This window comes from Nilaparvata lugens, chromosome 8, assembly GCF_014356525.2.
Source record: "Nilaparvata lugens isolate BPH chromosome 8, ASM1435652v1, whole genome shotgun sequence".
In the NCBI taxonomy this organism is placed as follows: Eukaryota; Metazoa; Arthropoda; class Insecta; order Hemiptera; family Delphacidae; genus Nilaparvata; species Nilaparvata lugens.
Genome location: NC_052511.1, coordinates 1,724,618 through 1,744,972, shown reverse-complemented (window position 1 = coordinate 1,744,972; position 20,355 = coordinate 1,724,618). Strand labels below are relative to the sequence as shown.

The window sequence follows — 20,355 nt, the reverse complement described above, 5'->3', positions numbered from 1 at the left end:
AACTCCTAATTGTGTTAATTCTGTCAAAATTTTCAAAATGTTAATGTCTTTATTTTCTGTCTTAAATTTTATGAGATTTTGACATTGATTTTCACATTGTGCTATTGTGTTCTGATCTCTGAGTGTGATCTCAATCATGTTTTCAAAATTTCGTAAGAGTCATTTAGCAACAGTGATTTTGCCTTTACTCTAGAAGAAGAAAATGAGGAAACATTAATTAGGCGAAGGAAGAGATCTTGGGTGGATAGTGCCTGAAAATCATACCCATTGAGGGAGAATTTAATACCCTGTTTTCTCGTCTCATGGATGAAGAAATGTAATTAACTACCAGAATAGCATTAATATAAGGAGTGGCTGTAGTCGAATGGACTAGATGTTGGGTTTATAATTCAGAGGGCCGGATTCGAATCCCGGCCTGTTTGGGTCTCAGTATCTCAGTAAGTAGAGAAGACTTAAGCTGCGTACACATATTCGCGCTTCCAACCAGCACCGAGCACGCTCCTCCCTCGTACCGCCCTCGTATCACCATCGAACCACAGTCGCACCGCCCACGCACCCATCATGAACGTTATGGAAGATGTTAGATCTTCTCGCGTTCCCCGGTCGAACCACTGTTGCTCGCCGGTCGATTATCAATCGCTCTGCTGGAGTGACGTTCGGTTGCGGAGCAGAGCGAAAGTCTGTACGCACCTTAAAGCAATAATAGTTTTTCAACCCGAAATACTTTTTATGTTAGGATCACGAATGTGAACTCTGTAAACTCTGATATAGCATAGCCTACCTGATAATATAGACGTATTGAATCTCAATTTAAGGCCGGGACACACATAACCGCACCGAGCCCACGCCGACCTACGGCCGAGCTAAGCCCTCGACACGGTGATGGTGGTGTAGAACACACATATCCGTGCGACAGCCGAGCGGTAGCAGTGTCTGAGTTCTGTAGTGCTACTGTGTTTTGATTTCTGAATGTGATCAGAAAACTTCAAATTGTGTTAACTCCTAATTGTGTTAATTCTGTCAAAATTTGCAAAATGTTAATGTCTTTATTTTCTGTCTTAAATTTTATGAGATTTTGACATTGATTTTCACATTGTGCTACTGTGTTCTGATCTCTGAGTGTGATCTCAATCATGCTTTCAAAATTTCGTAAGAGTCATTTAGTAACAGTGATTTTGCCTTTACTCTAGAAGAAGAAAATGAGGAAACATTAATTAGGCGAAGGAAGAGATCTTGGGTGGATAGTGCCTGAAAATCAAGACCCATTGAGGGAGAATTTAATACCCTGTTTTCTCGTCTCATGGATGATGAAATGAAATTCTACGAATATTGTTTTAATATAAGTTATAAAAAATTTAATATAAGTTCTACATTCGGCATTGCGATATTTCTCATCACTTTGATCGTACAAAACTGGAAAATTCCGTATCTCTTCAATAAGTTTTCACTCTCCATGCTACACGAGGCCGCACCGTCACCGTCAAAAAGTAAACTGAACTAGTCGGTGACGGCGCGGGCAACAAACACGTTGACGGTGCTGACGTGGTACGTAGTATGTGTCCCTACACTTTTGAAAGCCTTCGTTATCTCACTCGCCGTAGCCCGTCCGACACACGGCTGTATGTCGGTGCGGTTATGTGTGTCCCGGCTTTTATTGGATTTGGTCTAACAAATTGGAACTGCAGTCATTAACTCTACTATTGTGATTACTATAACTTAAGTTGACGTTATTATCGTAGGCATTGTATTGTGGTTTTTCCATTGTTGATCCTCAATATTCCTGTTTGTTTTATCAATATTTGCTATTTGTCTTTGAAGTTTTTCAATTCTAATTTATGTTTTATTCTGTCTTGCAGGTAAAACAATCGCAATTGGAAAAGTGCTGAAAGTTTTGGAGTAATTAGGCTGTTATTAAAATAAAGATAATTGATAACTGATTTTATCGAGTGTGTGTGTGTGTTTGTGGGATTTTCTTTCCAACAAGAAGAAGAAAAAGAAGAATTTCTTAGGACGTGAAAGAACAACAAACACATACACATACACAAACAACACGCTGACGATGAAAATCAACCGAATCATCATCGAAATACTGGTAAATAGAAGTTTCAAATTGAAAGAGATAATATTTTAGTTTGATGCGAGGTTTAAAGAGATCAGAAAGACGACCGAACTGAAGCAGACACTTTATTATTATTACTCATATAATATTATTATGGATTATTTTGTTGTGATTGATATTATTTATAATACTATTATTATTTTTAGTTGGTTTCCTTTTGTCTCCTCCCTGTCAAGGTGTAACTGTAACTGATGTATAAAACCTAAAAGGAACATGGTAAGGAGAGATGATGTTTGATTTTATGGAGAAAGTAGGAAAAGCTATAGAACATGATTGGTATGATATAATTGTACAATGATGAGTATGGTTGTCATAATAAATAGATGAATGATCAAAGAATATCGTAATTATTTCTAATCATTCAAAAGTGTGATCATTGAAGAACTGAATATGTTTAAAATTCTAATACCTTATGAATTACTCATTGGTTGCACCAAGCTGTTATGATTGTGTACAGTAAATTGTTCCACTTCCAATCGTAAATTGTTCAATCACGTGACTGGTGCAAAATTACTATTCCCATGCAACACCAATCTAGATCTTCGGTTAAGTTTTTGGCGCGCACTTTTGAAATTAATTTCCATCAAAGAGTGTCGTTGAGTAACTGCGTAAATTGACAAAGGCCGCTGTAATTATCATAATAATTCAATTAATTTTATGATTGTGGGGCAGGAATTTATTACTGGAACTAGTTTCTGATACAGAATCTGTCAAAATTGTTCCCATGGGACGCGGAACTTTTTACCGGGTAAATTGTGAATCGGACAATTTACCACTTTTCATGCTCCCAGAATGGGCCCAAGGATAGTTTAAGAACTGTCCTAACCAAGCATGCTTTGGTTAACCAATCAGAACGATTGTATTAGTTGGCTCAACTTTACTGATGGTTCCTGTGATTGGTTACTAGGGAAGCCAGAGCGTGTTTGGCTGACTCAGTTCTTGAGATCGTTTATAAATAGGGCCCAAAGATAATTGCTGAAGGGTATTGCTTGTTAGGGGGAATAACTGATAGAATTTACATTATTTGTGAAAATCCTATTTTCTAAATCCAGCACGCACATTTTTGATTTTCTCTTGATCCTTTCAGTTTATTGACTTTATCATGCATCTATATGACACTGTATAAATTTTGTGTAACATTTATTAGCAGCTCTTTAGTTATTATCATATTTGAGCGTTGTATATTTTCATGGAGGTTTTTAAAAGAGTTTTTCAAGTCTTGAAGAATTGATCCTTCAACATAAACGTTCCATTTATTAGGTTAAAACATCACAATATCTAACTATCTATTTTATAGAATCAATAAACTGATAGGCACTGATCTGAAAACAGATCATCTCATATCGATTAATTCACAATTTTCTTGAACTATTGAAAGTATTTTAAAATTAATTCTAGTATGTCCGGTGAACAGTTTGCATCACTTATACTCTATTAATTTGTGAATGTTATCTTTTTTTGAAATGTTTCTGTTAGACCTCCAATCCGTTGTATATAAGCAACAAAAATATGGTGCCTTGTTATTAAATAGTTGTATTCATGCAGTGAATATAAAATCTAGTGATTTTATTTCACATGATCATTATTAATATTAGCTGGTATTGCAATCTCATTTATTACAAGCTTTCTGTTCATATGGAGTCGTTCATTTATTTCTGAAATTTCTGTTAATTCATTTCGAAATTATTGTATTCTAGTTTCTCATAGGCTACAAGAAACTAGAAAATTGACGGAAAGTATAATGTTTTAAGTGAAAGACGTACTTCCCTGTGTTTAATTTTTTATAATATAATTCAGAATTGATGAACAAAAAGTCATATAATAAGACGTTTATGGGGAGGAGACTGTAAAGTTTGATATATTATTTTGTTAGCTAATAATTTGTTTGTAAGTTAGTTTTCTTTACGTTAGTTGGCGAACTCATTTTCAACACAGTAATTAGATGTGGATGAAAGATAAAGAAATAAAATGTTTTTCTGCTGCTATAAGTAGACTGAATGCTCTAAAAGTTTCTAGTGTAAAAGTTGGGTATCACATAAAATAATGTGGGTTTATTGGTAAAATGATACCGATATTATTACCGACAGGTAAATATTTTTGAAATATTGCCCAACTGTAAAATTGTGAATTATTAGAAGAAAATTTAATAATTCATTATTCTCTAATCATTGAATTATTGTATTCATCCAGTGCTACTACTTTGAATTATTGCTTTACTCAATTTTGTTCAGTTATAATGTTATAATTGTAACAATAATATTATTATCAGTATGCAATCACTTTATTTTCCTAGAAAATGTTTCACGTTTGATAATACATTTAGCTGAAATCAATTATATTGTAAATAGTTATAATTATACCATGAAATTATTCTTCATTTATGTTTTGGGAAGTGTGAGATCTCGAGATATTGAGACTAGTTTTCGCTTTGAAAACACATTTACGAGTTGAAATAAATTGATAATTTTATCACAATAGTTTACTTTGAAAATTGTACTCTTTTTCTCAAATATAATACGAGAAAACTATAAAATGGAAAGTGACCTTTTGCCAAACTAATAAAGCAGGATTATAATAATATTATATTATCAAATATATCATTAAATTAACTGCGCTGTAATTTTTAGGTTAATGAATCTTTTATAAACATACAAAAAATCTATAATATGCATTGTGTTGTGTACAAAGTTTATATATTGTCTTCTTTTTTATTAATCTGACTGTAATATTTTAGTGGACATTATTCTCTCCTATCTTCGCCACCTTTATCTTGTGCGATAGTCATTAGAATTATTATGATCTAAAAAGCTCTTTATTAATATGCTTGCAACTTACAAGATTTTGTCAGAAAATTCTGATAATTTTCTAAACGTAAAAAGGATTGAAGGTAATTAGCCTGCACTGCAAATAATAATGAATATAATATTTTTCCCTCCAATAATTATTATTGAGGTGAATACTTACTATTTGGCAGTTATTCTAAACTATTTTACACTATTCCAATTTATTATGTTCTATGTATTTCTATCACAGTAATATGTTGAGTTGGAATTTTGATTTCGCTCTTCTTTGAAGAGAAAGTTTCAAAATTTTGTTGAAATCCTATTTTGTAAAATTCCTTTCTTTAAAGAATTTTTTCTGAGAATAATTTAAGAGAAATATTATTTAACTAACTAAAATAGGTTATCTATTTCGTTTGTTTTAGAATAAAAATTTGCTTGACATTATTTTTTCAAGGGCCAAACATTTACAGCTAAATTAATATGTTTTTGTAATCAAATAACTAATATTGTTTTCATAATTCAATATGGTTCATGATTTGTATGCATAAAATCAGTTTGATTTTTATGTATACACTGTTTAAAAGAAACACATAAAATTTGAATAGATTTTGCAAAATCTACATAAAACTAATTCATTGAGAAAATCGACGATCTATAAATTATAGATCTAATGTGAATTATTGCATAAATAAAATTTGTAAAAAAGATACAAATATACCAAACAGATTGTGGCCTAAGAGCAATAGTTCTTGTTTTATTTCCTTCACTCTCCTTTCATTCCCTTATCTTTATTTCCAGAATTTGACTAGCTAAAATGGACGAATGCACATGCAAAACTACCAGAATACCTACTTTTACAGCTTCCTAGTATCTCTAATATGAACTCATAGATAAATCTGAGGATACATTCTGATAGAGAATTTCATTATCTATAAAAAATGTCATTTACCAAAATTATCTACAAGGCTCCGTTAGAAAGTTATAAGGGAAAAACTGAAGAAGGTGCCATTTTCACCCTCCCAATTCTGAAGCTAAATCAACTGATGGGCCAGTTGGCTGCTAAAGTTCAAAAAGTGAACTTGTACGCTACCTAGCGGGAGAATCGTGGAACTACTGCGAGATGAGAGATAAAAGCAGTACTTGTAATTAATTTATTAAATTTTTTTGTGACTAAAATCTTTCAAAAAAGAATAGAAGTTTTAAGGTTCGAACCCACTAGAACGTATCAGACACGGACCGTGTCAGACCATGCCAGGCACGTATAATAACAACTATGCCCACTACACCGGATCAACAGCGGTCTATGCCAGTACATTACGCGTATGGTACGGGTATGATACGCGTATGATACGCGTATGATGCCCAGTCAGAAGTTGTTGGGAAAGCGTCAGTTAGCAAGAGAATGTAGCGGTGAACTGGTTACCAACGCGGTGCATACGCGGTTACAACGGGGTTTGCAGGCGTCACGTGCCATGCAAGGACCGTTCCGTCACAGACAAAATATACTGGCCGACAAATGTTGACCTGGACGTGCATGGCACGCTCCGTGCTTGGCCGGTGACGGAACGGTCTAATGGGTGCATTACATATCAAATGATGCAAAGAATATTTTTTTTGCATGTGTCGGTACGGGCACGGTCATGGTATGATACGTTCTAGTGGGTTCGGACCTTTAGACGTTAGACCATGAATAATATTTATGTATAGATTCCGATAGAGAACCAGTGTTTTACTAGATCAAGAAAAATCTGGTGTTTTAGATGTGAAAGTATTTAAACTTATTTGTGCCTTTCAACGTTATTTGGGTATATTATGTAGAATTTTAAAAAAAAACATCGAATAAATATTTTCTTATTGCCATTCAAAAGCCGAAACCCAACATCTATATCATTTTCTTTCACCTTCAAAATATAATAATATTGAAGAAAACCTTTTAGGTTATGATCATTCGATTTAGACAATTTGAGAACTTGCACATCTGCCTTCTGAGAACTATACTGCCTTCTCAATCACAAGTTCCTTCATCATCGAAAATATTCAGATGCAATTTGAATTTCCCACCACAAGGCAGCATAACGGCTAAAACGGCATAGCATAACATAACCAAACTTTTGCCATTTGGATAAATGTGAGTATGTTGTTTGTACAGAAGTTTTTTTCTTAATTAGTATAACTAATACTGTTAGATTGTACAATTCCTGTGTTTATAAATGTCACATAATTTGTTCGGAAGGTTACAAGCTGTTCATAATTTTAATATGTATGGTAGTTAGCTACAAATTGAAATTTTCAGGTGGAACACATATTGAGGGTTGTGAATTATTCGTTAGAACTTGAATTGCGTATTAAAAATTTAAAATATTCTTCTCTGATTCATGTTTCTAGGCAATTTAATTCTTATAAATTTGTATCCATTGAGTTAAAACTTTCTAATTTAATCTGAACAGAATTTTAGACGTACCGTACAGTATCTACAAAGTTTTTGTGATTTAAAGCTATTTTCATGATTTTACGGTATTAATTAGAGTTATATGTTGGTATTAGAAGAATATATGATTTTAAACAGAATTTTATTCTCAATGTGTTTCCCAAATCAAAAATCAAGCCCTAACCTCACTACATAGACTACATAATACGGTAAGTTACCTATTTTTTTAGATTAATATATGGTACAGTTCACTAGTATACCATTCTAGTACTAGAGTGAGGTCCACATTATAATGGCAGTGGATAAAGATAGAAGAATAGCGATGCCAATTCTCTGTATTAATTAATTGTATTTCTACACTGTAAAAAAACATAATTGGCATCATTGTGGACCTGATAGTACCACCGGCTTTGTTGAATAATAGACAAGAATAGCAAAACCAAAGTTGATCAAATACTGTCATTATAACGTGGACCTCACTATAGTGTACTAAAGTGTGAGATAAATTTCTTTTAACACGGCTCTTTCTCAAAGACGGAGAGGTCCGATGCTCTATCCTCCACTAATCTCTCCCACTACCTAGCAGCATTCTCCTTCTTTTGTGTCTGTGTGAGAGAGCTTTGTAACGCTTCGCTCCCCTCCACTGGCAATGTTCCAAAGTGATATGTTTGTGTATGTTACGGAGATGTGTTCATCACAAGAACCTGAAGCGAAATGACACGGCGCATCCAATTGTGCGCAGGATGTCCGTCTGTGACTATGCTACAAACTGTGGAGGGAGAAATGGGTTTCTCCTCTTCATGTTAAAAGTAATTTATCTCGCACATTAGGTAACCTAGTGTACCTAGGTGATGTGCATTAACTTGAATTTAGTATTTAATTAATTAGGTCCATAAAAGGGATCAATAAAGTGAAGCCCACTGGGACACGTCAAGAAAAGTAAAAGAAAAACAGCTGCCCTAAGGCAGAAATCAAATAAGAAAATAGGCACTCAACATAAAGAACTCGCGGAGTGAATACAGAGAGTGATCCGCCAGCAGGCTCTTCAGAGCCCCTCGAAACCGCACAGCAGGCAGATCCCTGGCCAACAGAGGCAGCCTGTTATAGAGGCTAATAGACATATGAGCCTGACCAGTCCGAGTTCTGCTCAGCCTCTGGTAGGGTAAATCCAGCCTGAGTCTACCCCTAGTCTCATACGGGTAGAAGCTCTGTCAGGTTACGAGCAACCCCACGTTTGCATGTGTTCTGCAAAGGGTATGAAGAACATAGAGAGAGAGAAGACGGTAAGGATCCTCTCTTTGATAAAGAGTGGGCTAATCTACCAGCCCCTCAAATAATCCTCAGGGCCTTCTTCTGCTTGTACTCGTTCCCATTTCTGAGACTGAACACAATAGACTGTGTTTTGTTTTCATTGAGGAGAAAGCGATTGGCAGAGAACCAGTCCGACGCAAACGCCCCAGTCTCCACCCTAGCTGCCCTCAGCCTTCCCATCTCGCGACCAGCATTGAAGGAGGTGGTGTCGTCCGCATAACAGACAACACACCTCTAGAATTAGAATGTTACAGATATATGTGCTCTAGCCGCGGCGGCTTGAGTCCTTGTCTAGAAGGTCTTAATTAGACAAGGTAGCCTGGCAATGAAAGTGGCTGCTCAGTAGGCTATGTTATGGGCTTAGAGAAAACATAGCATAATAAGATATTCCATGGTATAGGGCGTTTATGTTCCAAATTTTACTGTTAACTCAAGCAGGCTAGTTATTTTTGTGAAACTATGTGTTACTTGTAGTCTCTCATACTGTGCCGTTCTTACACTCTTACCCGCCCAAAACAGTAATAATAATAGATAGTAATCGACAGTAATCAGCTTGAGTTAACAAGAATCGACTTGAAATTTGGAACATGAACGACCTACAAAATGGGATATATTCTTATGATATTTTTCGCCACACTGCACAGAAAGCAGCTGTTTTCCAGTCCCCACGTAGATCTGAAAGACATTGTTTGCAGACGACTCTCGTCTGACGTCAGAACAGGTTTCTTTCCGGCCTAGGCCGGAAAGAGTACCCTTTCCAGCCGCTAACATGGAACTAAGAAAGGTGATCAAAAAACAGCTGATGAAAAAACTTTTCATTATTTGTGTTTATTATGCAATAATTAAAACATTTATAATAATATCATCTTATTGTCATTCGAAAGAATAAAAAAGTATAAACTCAACATCCCACGTAATTGAACATCATCTTTTAGGTTATTTAGACAAATCAGAAATAAAAATAAAAATACTTGGACAATTTCCTGATATTCAGATTACCTCAGATTTGCTAGAGCTATCACCTTCCACTTCGGCTTTTGTAAGTGCTTAGTAAACAACTATTCTCATATATATATATGCGAACGCTATTTTTCGCCACCCCGAAAAATAGCGTTCGCACCCCGGGCAAAAATGTTTTTCCGGCTCTCAATCTTTTCTAGTCCTCGGCCTACGGCCTCGGACTTGAAAACCGATTTCGAGCCGGAAAAATCTCATTTTCTGCTCTAGGTGCGAAATATACTATTTCTCTATGATTATGGGTTATTAATATTATGGATATTTCTACACAAGGTTATCCAGCAATGTCTCCTGGCTACCTTGTCTAATAGGAGCCTCGATCAACGAATTCCATTGTCGTCTATTATGTTGTGAATGCCTCGTAAAGCAGTAAGTTACATCAATATTAACTTGCCAAAAATATATACAACCAATGTGGAAAATCACATCTGGACACCAGTGTGACTCCAAAAAGCCAACAGTGGTTACCGTGAATAGAATAGAATCTATTTGTCAGGGCATTCACAAAAATATATGTGTTTGACGATGTCTTCCATCTTTTTAAAATGTTTTGACAATTAATGAATCTTGAATCCCTATAAAGACTAATTATTTTTATTTTTACAGGATCCACAAAATCGGCTACAAATTTGAAAGTACCATCTCAGTGCGACTGTGCCTTCAATCGTTACCTAGGAACTATTAGAAACTACCTGGATCACTACCAGACTACCTAGGTATGAAATACCTAAACCAATGACAAGCATTGCCTCTTCCAATACAGGTGAGATAGATTACGTCAGTTTATATTAATAATAATAATAATAATTTTGTTTTTTTTCACGACATTAGCTATATACAGACTTTTGTATCACTGTTAACTATTCATACAGTGTAATTAATATTATTTTATATAATATTGTTTTTTGTTCTTTTGTACACATCTTAATAGAAAAATTATTATTATTATTATTATATTGTGAGATTCACTTTATAAAGTCAGTACCTGATTAACATTGGTGTTGCTATCCTTCTCTGTCATTAAACAAAGCAGATAGCTCTATCGCTTTCTAGTTCTGCACTGTTGCCAAATAGTTTTTGTATGATACTAGCCGTCAGGCTCGCTTCGCTCGCCATATCTGTCTAGCCAGGGGGCTCCGCTCCCTGGACCCCCGACTGGATCATCCAAGAATGAGATCAGCAGGCTCGCTTCGCTCGCCTGCATTTTTCATTAAATTTGAGCATTTTTATCATATGTTAGGACAATTCAGTCGGGGGTCCAGACTAAACGGATATGGCGAGCGAAGCGAGACTGACGGCTAGTAATATAATATTCCCAGGATTGAAGTAGCAGTGCCCATCAATTTTTCCGCGATAAATGCATTTAAATCTTCAACTTGGTGCCAACCTAACAAAGTCAACTCAACTTAATGCCAACCTGACAAAATTATTAATTTAGTTGCCAGTTAACAACTGTTTCGAAGAGGTACTCTATGTAGATTATAGTTCTATAGTAACATATGATATGGAAATTCCAATTATAATTAAGAGATTGGGAGAAGAAGAATATACATGCTAAAAGACGAACTTTAAACCCTTAAAAACAACCCTTAGAGTTCAAATATTGCCAAAAGATTTCTTAGTGCGCCTTTAAAGGGCCAACTGAACATACCTACCAAATTTGAACGTTTTTGGTCCGGTAGATTTTTAGTTATGCGAGTGAGTGAGTCAGTCAGTCAGTCAGTCAGTGAGTGAGTGAGTGAGTGCCATTTCGCTTATATATATATTGATATGAATAAATGTAATGAATCATCAGAATGTTTAATCTCAATTGCGAAAATGTATTAATCAACCATGAGAAAATATTTTTCTTTATTAAAATATAATTGAAATGGAGTTAACCAACAAGAATCGACAGTAAATTTTATAATAGACTAGCACGTAACCCGTGCTCCGCAAGGAACTAATTAGAAACTTGACAAAATGAAAATTTGATGTACAGGGATTTCTAAGAATTTAAAACAGGCCTATAACCATCCTCGGTAACTTGAGAATCTATATGCAAAATTTCAAGTTAATCAGTCCAGTAGTTCAGATGTGACGATGCGTCATTCGTGAATTTTTTATTCCGTGCGTATAAGCCAATTATTTCCCTTATTATATTATCTATTTATATACCGGAATAACTCGAAACGTAGCTAGGCTATATTGAGGTCCACGTTGTAATGGCAGTATTTGATTAACATTGGTGTTGCTATTCTTGTCAGTCATTCGACAAAGCAGATAGCGCTATCCTTCTCCAACTCTGCAACGGTACCAGATCGTTTACTAACAATGTAGAAATATAATTAACAAAATATTATACAAATTAATTAAACAATATTTTTTCTTGATGTATGAAATATAAATTTATTATTTTAAATTAGAATGAACAGTTACTTTTACATCAGATAGATACCGGTATAAGCTATCCTCTATAGAAGCAGTGGCAAGGGAGAGGATCGGCAACGCTGTCCCCCTATCTTTCTCCACTGCCATTATAAAGGTGCATACAGACTGTCGCTCTGCTCCGCAACCGAACGTCACTCCAGCAGAGCGATTGATGATCGACCGGCGAGCAACAGTGGTTCGACCGGGGAACGCGAGAAGATCTATCATCTTCCGTAACGTTCATGATGGGTGCGTGGGCGGTGCGACTGTGGTTCGATGGTGGTACGAGGGCGGTACGTGGGAGGAGCGTGCTCGGTGCGGGTTGGAAGCACGAATATGTGTACGCAGCTTATCGTGTACCTGAATATCTGAATTTGTTCCGAAAAATCAATTCTTCTTACAATATCTAATTGTTTTCATCTAATATGGATATCTATCATGATATCAACTTCATAAAAACCTCCAAGCTTCTAAATTATCTTTCGCCCATTCCAGTATATTTTTTTTATTCATTCATCAATACGATTACATAAATTATTTAGCAATGAAAGCAACAGGCTCAGCCCACAACTGCTCTTCTCCCAGATTTACTAAACATTATCATTTCCAAAAGATTTGTCTTTCGGAGGAGACAATAAGCCGTCGGTCCCGACTACCTAAAAAGCAGTCGTCATCTCTCTTCATCATCCCTCTCACTCATTACCCACGCACAAGCCTTAGAGCTTTTCTTGTGGGCATCAACCTCAGTATCATTATTATTATAAGATATAGGTTACATTTCATTTTTGATGTACCGGTAATGTTCTCATTAAACTTCTTTAAAAATTTTTTCGTATTCCTAACATCTTTATTTTCATCATTTTCAGTTCACATCCTGATGAGCCTTTGATTTACAATTTGTGAAGAAATATTCATATCATAATGGCGGACGATGGAGCGTCGAATTTGGAGAGACTTGGAGAGCTGAGAGAATTTCTAGAAAAAAGGAAACGTCATGTTGAAAAACAGGGGTCAACGGACGTTAATAGATTCTTCGTCCCCCGAGATACCAAGTTGATTCTTCGCCAAAGTGACGCTGCCACCAGCAGATGGGTCGGATTTGATAACGAGAAACACAAAGTGGCAACCCGTCATGGTATCTCGATTGATCTGCAAACAAACGCCATGAGAAAGATCATCAATATGGATAGTCGTCAGAACGCAGCAGTTACCACTCATCCAGTCAGATATCGTCAGTTTAGTCACAGGAGTAGCTCGGATTCATCAATCAACAGATGCAGCCAGAATGTTGTAGTAAATCCTCAGTTGCCACCGAAGATGCCAGAAGTGTTGAGAGGTGGAAAATGGGTTCCGGCCAATCAAGAAATGCGTGCGAAATACTTGGAAAACGTTACTAAAGTCTCAGAATCAGTTGTCTTTAAACTACCGCCATCTTCAACGGTCACCTCACAGCCGGTCGACAACCAGTCTAACAGTTTTAATTCGAGTAGTGAGAGTGAAATTTTGTTTGGTGCTGTAGATCAACTTTTGACTGATGTCGAACATGAACCAATGGAATGTGAAGAGGAACCCAACAATACAGCACTAATCAATGAAGTTGACGCTGAACATATATCTGATGAGTTTGAAGTATCATCTGATGATGAAGTAGAATCTGATGAAACAACAGAATGTGAGAATGTTCGCAACCAAACTTCGGGAACGTCTTCACAAAACAGAAAACTGGTGGATCGAACTCACAAAAATTGTAGTAGTGTCGCTGAGAGAGAGAGACATATTGAGCTAACATGTGAAGCTGAAGATATCAAAGTCAGACTTCGAGCTATTGAGGCAGAAACTTCGGAAATTGAGGCGATTTTCTCCAATTTAGGAACTTCTGAAAAACGCAGTAGAATATCGGAGGAAGATTACGAAATTGATGACGTTGTAGAATTGAATACTGTGAGGGATCTTGAGGTAGTTGAAGAGGCTAAAGAAAAAATTAATTTGGCTTTTGGACAAAAGGGAAAAAATAAAATGAGGATCCCTAAAATTATTAGGTTTTTGAAGCTGTTTCCTGAAGCTCATAGACTCATAAAACGACTTCGAGCTCTTAAGGCACAAATTTCGGAACTTGAGAATGGAGATTCGTGTCAGCTGACTGAGTGGCATATTGAGCTGAAGATATCAGCAACACGTGAAGCTGAAGATATCAAAGTCAGACTTCGAGCTATTGAGGCAGAGACTTCGGAAATTGTGGCGATTTTCTCCAATTTAGGAACCTCTGAACAGCGCCGTAGAATATTGGAGAAAGATTACGAAATTGATGATGTAGTTGATTGGAACACTCGGAGGGATCTCGAGGTAGTTAAAGAGGCTAAAGAAAAAATTGATGTGGCTTTAGGACAAGAGGGAAAAAATAAAATGAGGATCCCTCATAAAATTATTAGGTTTTTAAAGCTGTTTCCTGAAGCTCATAGACTCATAAAACGACTTCGAGCTCTTAAGGCACAAATTTCGGAACTTGAGAATGGAGATTCGTGTCAGCAGACTGAAAGTTGTTCAGCACAAAATGGCAGCAAGGAAACTCCGGAATTGTGCACCAGAAAAAAATCTCAAAGCGAAAGGCGAACGGCGATGAGTACATCACAAATAAAACAGGAAATCATTGTCATTTCTGATGATGATGATGATGACGATAATGATAGACAGATGACCGCAAATGACAAATTTCAACCCAACCGACAAATAGAGATATTACCAAATATCGGTCATATCAAACAGGAGTTAGTTGTAATTTCTTCTGATGAAGAAAATGGCGAATATACACCGAACACAAATCAACCGTCTACCGTTGAAACGAACAGTGAAAATGTGAATCGTAGGAAATTGGAATTTGTGCCTGAGGCAGACCAAGGACCATCTAAGAGACAAAAGGTTAGTGAAAACAATTCGTATATCAATGGTTCTCATTCTGAATATGAGAGTTCATCAGCTGATGTACGTTCTCTCCCTAAACCGGTTAGTCCTCATCTGCTAACAGCAGAAAATATTGCTCAAGTACCTGGAAACTTTAGGATTCGAATTTTAAAACCTGAAGAAATCAGACCAGTGAGACAAGAAATTCCTGGTGTTTCTGATTTTCACACTTTCAGACGAGAGGTGTCAGATCCTAATTCAAAAACATCAACTCCGCATCCTAAAAGATCTTCACTTGATGGATTTTTAGTACCAGTTACACCAGGTTCAATTACTACATCACATTCGAAAGATGACGACAAAAATGAAACTGCGAGCTCTCAAAATGAATCAAAGACATCTGAATCGAAATCACAGGAGAAGAGATCCCATATTGATGATTTCTTTGAAGTATCTTCTAGAAATTCTCCTCTGGTCCCTTCAAAAAACACGGACTCCAACAAGGCTTCTTCCTCTTCAATGATTCCTCATTCAATAAAAATTGAGGCACCATTTTTCGAGGATTCATCAGAAGGCAATGGTTCAGGCTCGAAGAAAGCTTCTTCATCTCAAGATCGAAAACATTTTATGGTACCAGTAGCTATGGAAATGGAATCAACATTTACTCAATCGCGCAACGAGATTAGAAACGAGATTCCAAGTTCCGATTCTGCATTACAAGTTCAAGATGCAAGGGACGAAATAGTACCTGTCACTGAATCTCAATCGCGGAATGAAACTAGAAACGATACTCCAAGTTCCGATTCTGCATTACAAGCTCAAGATGCAAGGGACGAAATAGTACCTGTCACTGAAACTCAATCGCGGAACGAAACCAGAAACGAGACTCCAAGTTCCGATTCTGCATTACAAGTTCAAGATGCAAGGGACGAAATAGTACCTGTCACTGAAACTCAATCTCGGAACGAAACTAGAAACGATACTCCAAGTTCCGATTCTGCATTACAAGTTCAAGATGCAAGGGACGAAATACTACCTGTCACTGAAACTCAATCGCGGAACGAGACTCTAAGTTCCGATTCTGCATTACAAGTTCGGGATGGAATAGTACCTGTCACTGAAACACGGTTAGTAGGATATGAACCTGACTATTCCTACATCAACCTTTGGACCGATTCTGATTTCGAGATTCCAGCCGACGTCAATCCAGCCGCTAGTCAACAGATCATGGCAGTTACTACGTCAGAAAACCACAAATTTCTGCTAAGTGTGCTAGCCGAGAAAATCGCCGGAATTCAGCAAAAGGTCGACAGCAACGAAGGTTGGTTGGAGGTCGACATGAGGAAGTTCCAAAGGCCTAGAGCGCTGAAGTGCCCCTGTTTCTACAGGGACACAAATATGATGCCTTATGTGCAGGTCGAGCCCTGTGTTGACTGTGCGGTAGGAGAGAAAAACCGTGTCATTTTTGAGAAGCAAGTCCGGAGGTTTATGAAGACAAATACACCGTTTGTGGCTATGAGTGTGGAGGAGGTCTCCAGTAGTCGCAACCTGCAGGATTGGATCAACACCAACGTCAGAGTGGTCGGGAAGCTGGGCATGAGGGGTCTCCAGGAACTGAACCCCAGTGGAGCGCCGCAGTACCTCTGCAAACACGGTGAGTTCCGCAATCCCTTCATAGCAATTTTTCTAAACCTGCGTATAAGGCTGGCTACACACACATCGATTTATTTTTGGACGTTCGATTTTTTGCCGTCCTTATAAATTACATTGGATTGAAGAGATGTTGTTTGTCAAGTTCCGTTTAATCTGATATAATTATTCATAAGGACGGCAAAAAATCGATGAGTGTGTAACTGGCTTAACGCCTACCTTGCGCTCTTCATCAGCTGATTATATTCGATTATTATATCTGTGTTTGTATCGATACAGATATAACCAGCCTGATATATGATTATTATATCTTTATCTATACCAATGCAGATATAATCAGCTGATGAAGAGCGCTGATGAAGCTGATGAAGGTCGTTTATGTTCAAATTTCAAGCCGATTTTTGTTATCTCAAGCCTCATCAGAGGCTTAGAGTGTAGATTTTTGTTATCTCATTTTTGTTACTGTATATTATTACTGTTTCGGCCGGGTGAGACTGTAAAGACGGCACAGTATGAGACACTACCAGCGTCACATCGCTCCACGAAAAATAACTACTAGGACTTTCGGCTTGAGTTAACACTGAAATTTGTAACATATTCACCCTATACCATGGGATACCTACTTATGCTATTGTTTCTCTATGGTTATACTATAAATTGCCTGCCGAGTTGAAGTCCAAGTCAATGAGCGTATTCAAAAAGAGTTTATAGGCTACAGCTTTCTTGCTGCAAAGGCTTATTTATTTATTCACAATCGTCACATGGTACATCAGATTTTGAGTATCACTCAAATGACTGGTGACATGTCACAACAATAATAATGATAATTCCTATAACTAGTAGTTCTATGGACAGTAGACCTCGCGCTCAGTGAGTTACGTTGACCTGTTGTTATGTTTTCTCAAAAATTAATAAATAATTTATCAATTAAAAATGTCTAGAAAAAATCCTAAATAAACAGAGCCTTCTGTCCTATATTACACACGACGTGTGTTATGACGTGTCGTTCCGGAATGTGAGTGTGAGCGCTGTTATCAGGTCTGGCTGCAACTGTCTACAACGTTGATGGAAAGATACATTTTCAAGATGTTCGATGTTTTTGAACGGGTAGTATTATAGTCCACTAGACAGCTGATTTATGATGAATAATTCTATAGTCTGATTTTTACGGTAATATTGGCGTATGAAGGAGGCTCCTTTTTCCTTTTATATTATCCTTGAAATGCAAAATTTCCAAAAACCTTGTATATACGTCGACGCGCAATTAAAAAAGGAAAATACCTGTCAAATTTCATGAAAATCTATTACCGCGTTTCTCCGTAAATGCGCAACATAAAAACATATAAACATTAAGAGAAATGCCAAACCGTCGACTTGAATCTTAGACCTCACTTCGCTCGGTCAACTAGCTGTGTACTAAAACATTGAAGATTGGACTCGTAAGCCATGAAGTCACAAAACTCTACTTATCGCTATAATAACTCATCAAATATCAATTTTTAGGGAATTTTGTTTCATCACTTGATAAAATTATTATTGAAATTGAAAGTCGGCAGCATTGTAAATAGTTTATTCAATTAATTGTTTAATTGACTGTTTTTTTTGAATAGTTGTACTGATTCTATATTTCTGATGACTGCTGTAAGTCTATTAAAGTATCTCATCCCGGAAAAAAACTGTGCTTTCTCAAATGCTGCGATGAATGGGAAAAGCAATCAAGTTTCTATTGCGAGTATTATATTCGTGGTTATCAGTGCAGAGCTGCACCTGGAACTTGTCATTATTAATTTTTACAAAAGTTAATAATTGAGAGATGTAGATAGCTTACTGTAGAGTGAACGATTTCTGTATTACCTTGTAGATATTGACTCTTACAAGTTAAATAATACAAGTACAGGAACATTGTGATAATCATCTCGGTTTAATTTTGTTCTCTAATTTTTATATTTCATTGATGTGAGGGTTCTTTCAATAACTTATCTTTAATTTATTTCTTTGACGGTGTTCAACTTTGTATTATATTGTACAAACCTATTGATTTAATGGTTTATTAGATTTAATAAACCGAGGAGTTGAGGAGAGCATGAATGTGCATCTATTTTAAAAGTTGTTAGGAACTGAGGGATTAAGCAAAAAAAGCTGTTGTTTTGATTAGGATTTTGATGCTAAAAATTCTCATTTACTGTGTTGAATAAATGGATATCCTATCGTTAACTTATTGTGTTTTGTTTCAGTTGACCACGAATACTTCCTGCAAAGCATCGACGAGGCAGGTGGACCTTATCACATTTGCCTCGACTTTGACAATCTGAAGGAAGATGTCAGAGTCCCACTACCAGGCACTCAACTTCAGGTATCGGCCGAACTGATTGTACTAAATTCCACCACTGGACTCGAAGTGATGACGTCACGGCCGGGCAATTCTGAAACGACGTCACAAAAGGGCACTTCTGGACTTGGAACGATGACATCGCCACGACCGGGCTCTTCTAGACTTGGAACAATGACGTCACAAGAGGGCACTTCTGGATCTGAACCGATGACGTCACGACAGAGCATTTCAGGAGTCGTAGCGATGACGCCACGAAAGGGACCCCATCCAGTGACGTCACCAGAGCGCGAACCTTTTCTCAAAGTAATGGTAGTTCGCGATTTGGACAGAGAGGAGAGAAGCGCACTCCGGAACTACAGTAGAGCTCTAGATTTGAGGAGGCCTTTTGTGCCGCTATTTCTAAGATTTGATGAAGCCAAAATAAGGAATGATAACGGAGACAATGATAGTTGTTTAGATTAAAAGTTTGAAGAAAATAACCCTCGTTAAGTGTGGATAACGTTTTAGATTTGTGATTTGTTTAGTTTTATGCTCAATTTGTAGGAAAAAATGTGATTTGGGTAGTTTTATGCCCATTTTGTAGAAGAAAAAATTGTGATTTGGGTAGTTTTATGCCCATTTTCTAGAAAACTTGAGGTTTGTGACTAGAGTAGTCTAAGGTCCGTTTTATAGAACACTCAATCAGTTTAATGAACCATTAATCCTATAGATTTAATGGGTTATTAGATTTAACATTCCGGTAGTCGCGCCCTACTCAATCACACGAGCAGTCGCGTGTTGTAATTTTTACAACATCCAATTTTCCAAGTGTTATGTACTCTGTTTACTGTCAAAACATTGATTAATTGTATAATTTTTTTCATCTCCTTGGATTATTTTACGCCTATGAACATTTCGATGATTACCATAGCACAATAAGGTACATCAAGCAAAGCCATCAATTCTGTGTTATTGGTACGTTTACAGTCCCCGTATACAGTATTTTTCTATCTTATGCACTGTCGCGACTAAATGGCACCTTAAGACTGAACCATTGCTCGGTTGATACTGCAACTCAGTGGAGTGATGGGGAGAAATTTTTGGAATGCATAGGTAACTCATTCACTAATACCACCCCATTCCATAGTTTTGTGCAGCAACACTGTTGTACTTTTTACAACAGCGCGACTGCCGGTAGGTTAATAAAGTTGAGGAGAACACAATATGTGTATCAATCTAACAAGTTGTTAGGAACTGAGGTAATGAAGCCAAAGATAGTTTATTTAGATTAGAATTTTGTTGCTAAAAATCCTCGTTCACTGTAAATAACGTTTTTGATTATTTGTGATTTGGGTAGTTTTAGGTCAGTTTTCTACAACGGTATCAAATCTAATGAACCATTAAGGGCCAAGCCACATGAAGCGTTTTT

General features: G+C 36.7%; 2 protein-coding genes across 6 annotated transcripts in view; both read left to right on the top strand.

The window, feature by feature from the left end:
• The window catches only part of LOC111052573 (eukaryotic peptide chain release factor GTP-binding subunit ERF3A), a 43,974-nt gene extending 38,329 nt beyond the window's left edge, over positions 1 to 5,645 (top strand). For both annotated transcript variants that reach the window (XM_039433708.1, XM_039433709.1), the window contains exon 12: positions 1,857 to 5,645. In XM_039433708.1, coding sequence (XP_039289642.1) covers positions 1,857 to 1,900 — 44 coding nt within the window. In that variant the 3' untranslated portion in view covers positions 1,901 to 5,645. The remainder of the gene's footprint in view (positions 1 to 1,856) is intronic.
• A 1,193-nt stretch (positions 5,646 to 6,838) lies between these two features.
• On the top strand, positions 6,839 to 19,810 carry LOC111052575. 4 transcript variants are annotated; one of them, XM_039433707.1, is made up of 5 exons: positions 6,839 to 7,539; positions 10,265 to 10,421; positions 12,934 to 15,762; positions 16,039 to 16,619; positions 18,850 to 19,810. In XM_039433707.1, the coding sequence occupies exons 3-5, from the start codon at positions 12,989 to 12,991 to the stop codon at positions 19,407 to 19,409; spliced, it is 3,915 nt and encodes a 1,304-aa protein (XP_039289641.1). In that variant the 5' UTR covers positions 6,839 to 7,539; positions 10,265 to 10,421; positions 12,934 to 12,988; the 3' UTR covers positions 19,410 to 19,810. The 4 variants fall into 4 exon arrangements, with proteins under 4 accessions (XP_039289641.1, XP_039289639.1, XP_039289638.1 ...); XM_039433705.1 differs by having other exon boundaries at positions 12,934 to 15,954; XM_039433704.1 differs by having other exon boundaries at positions 6,840 to 7,539; positions 10,265 to 10,374; positions 12,934 to 16,619.
• Positions 19,811 to 20,355: the final 545 nt, after the last annotated feature.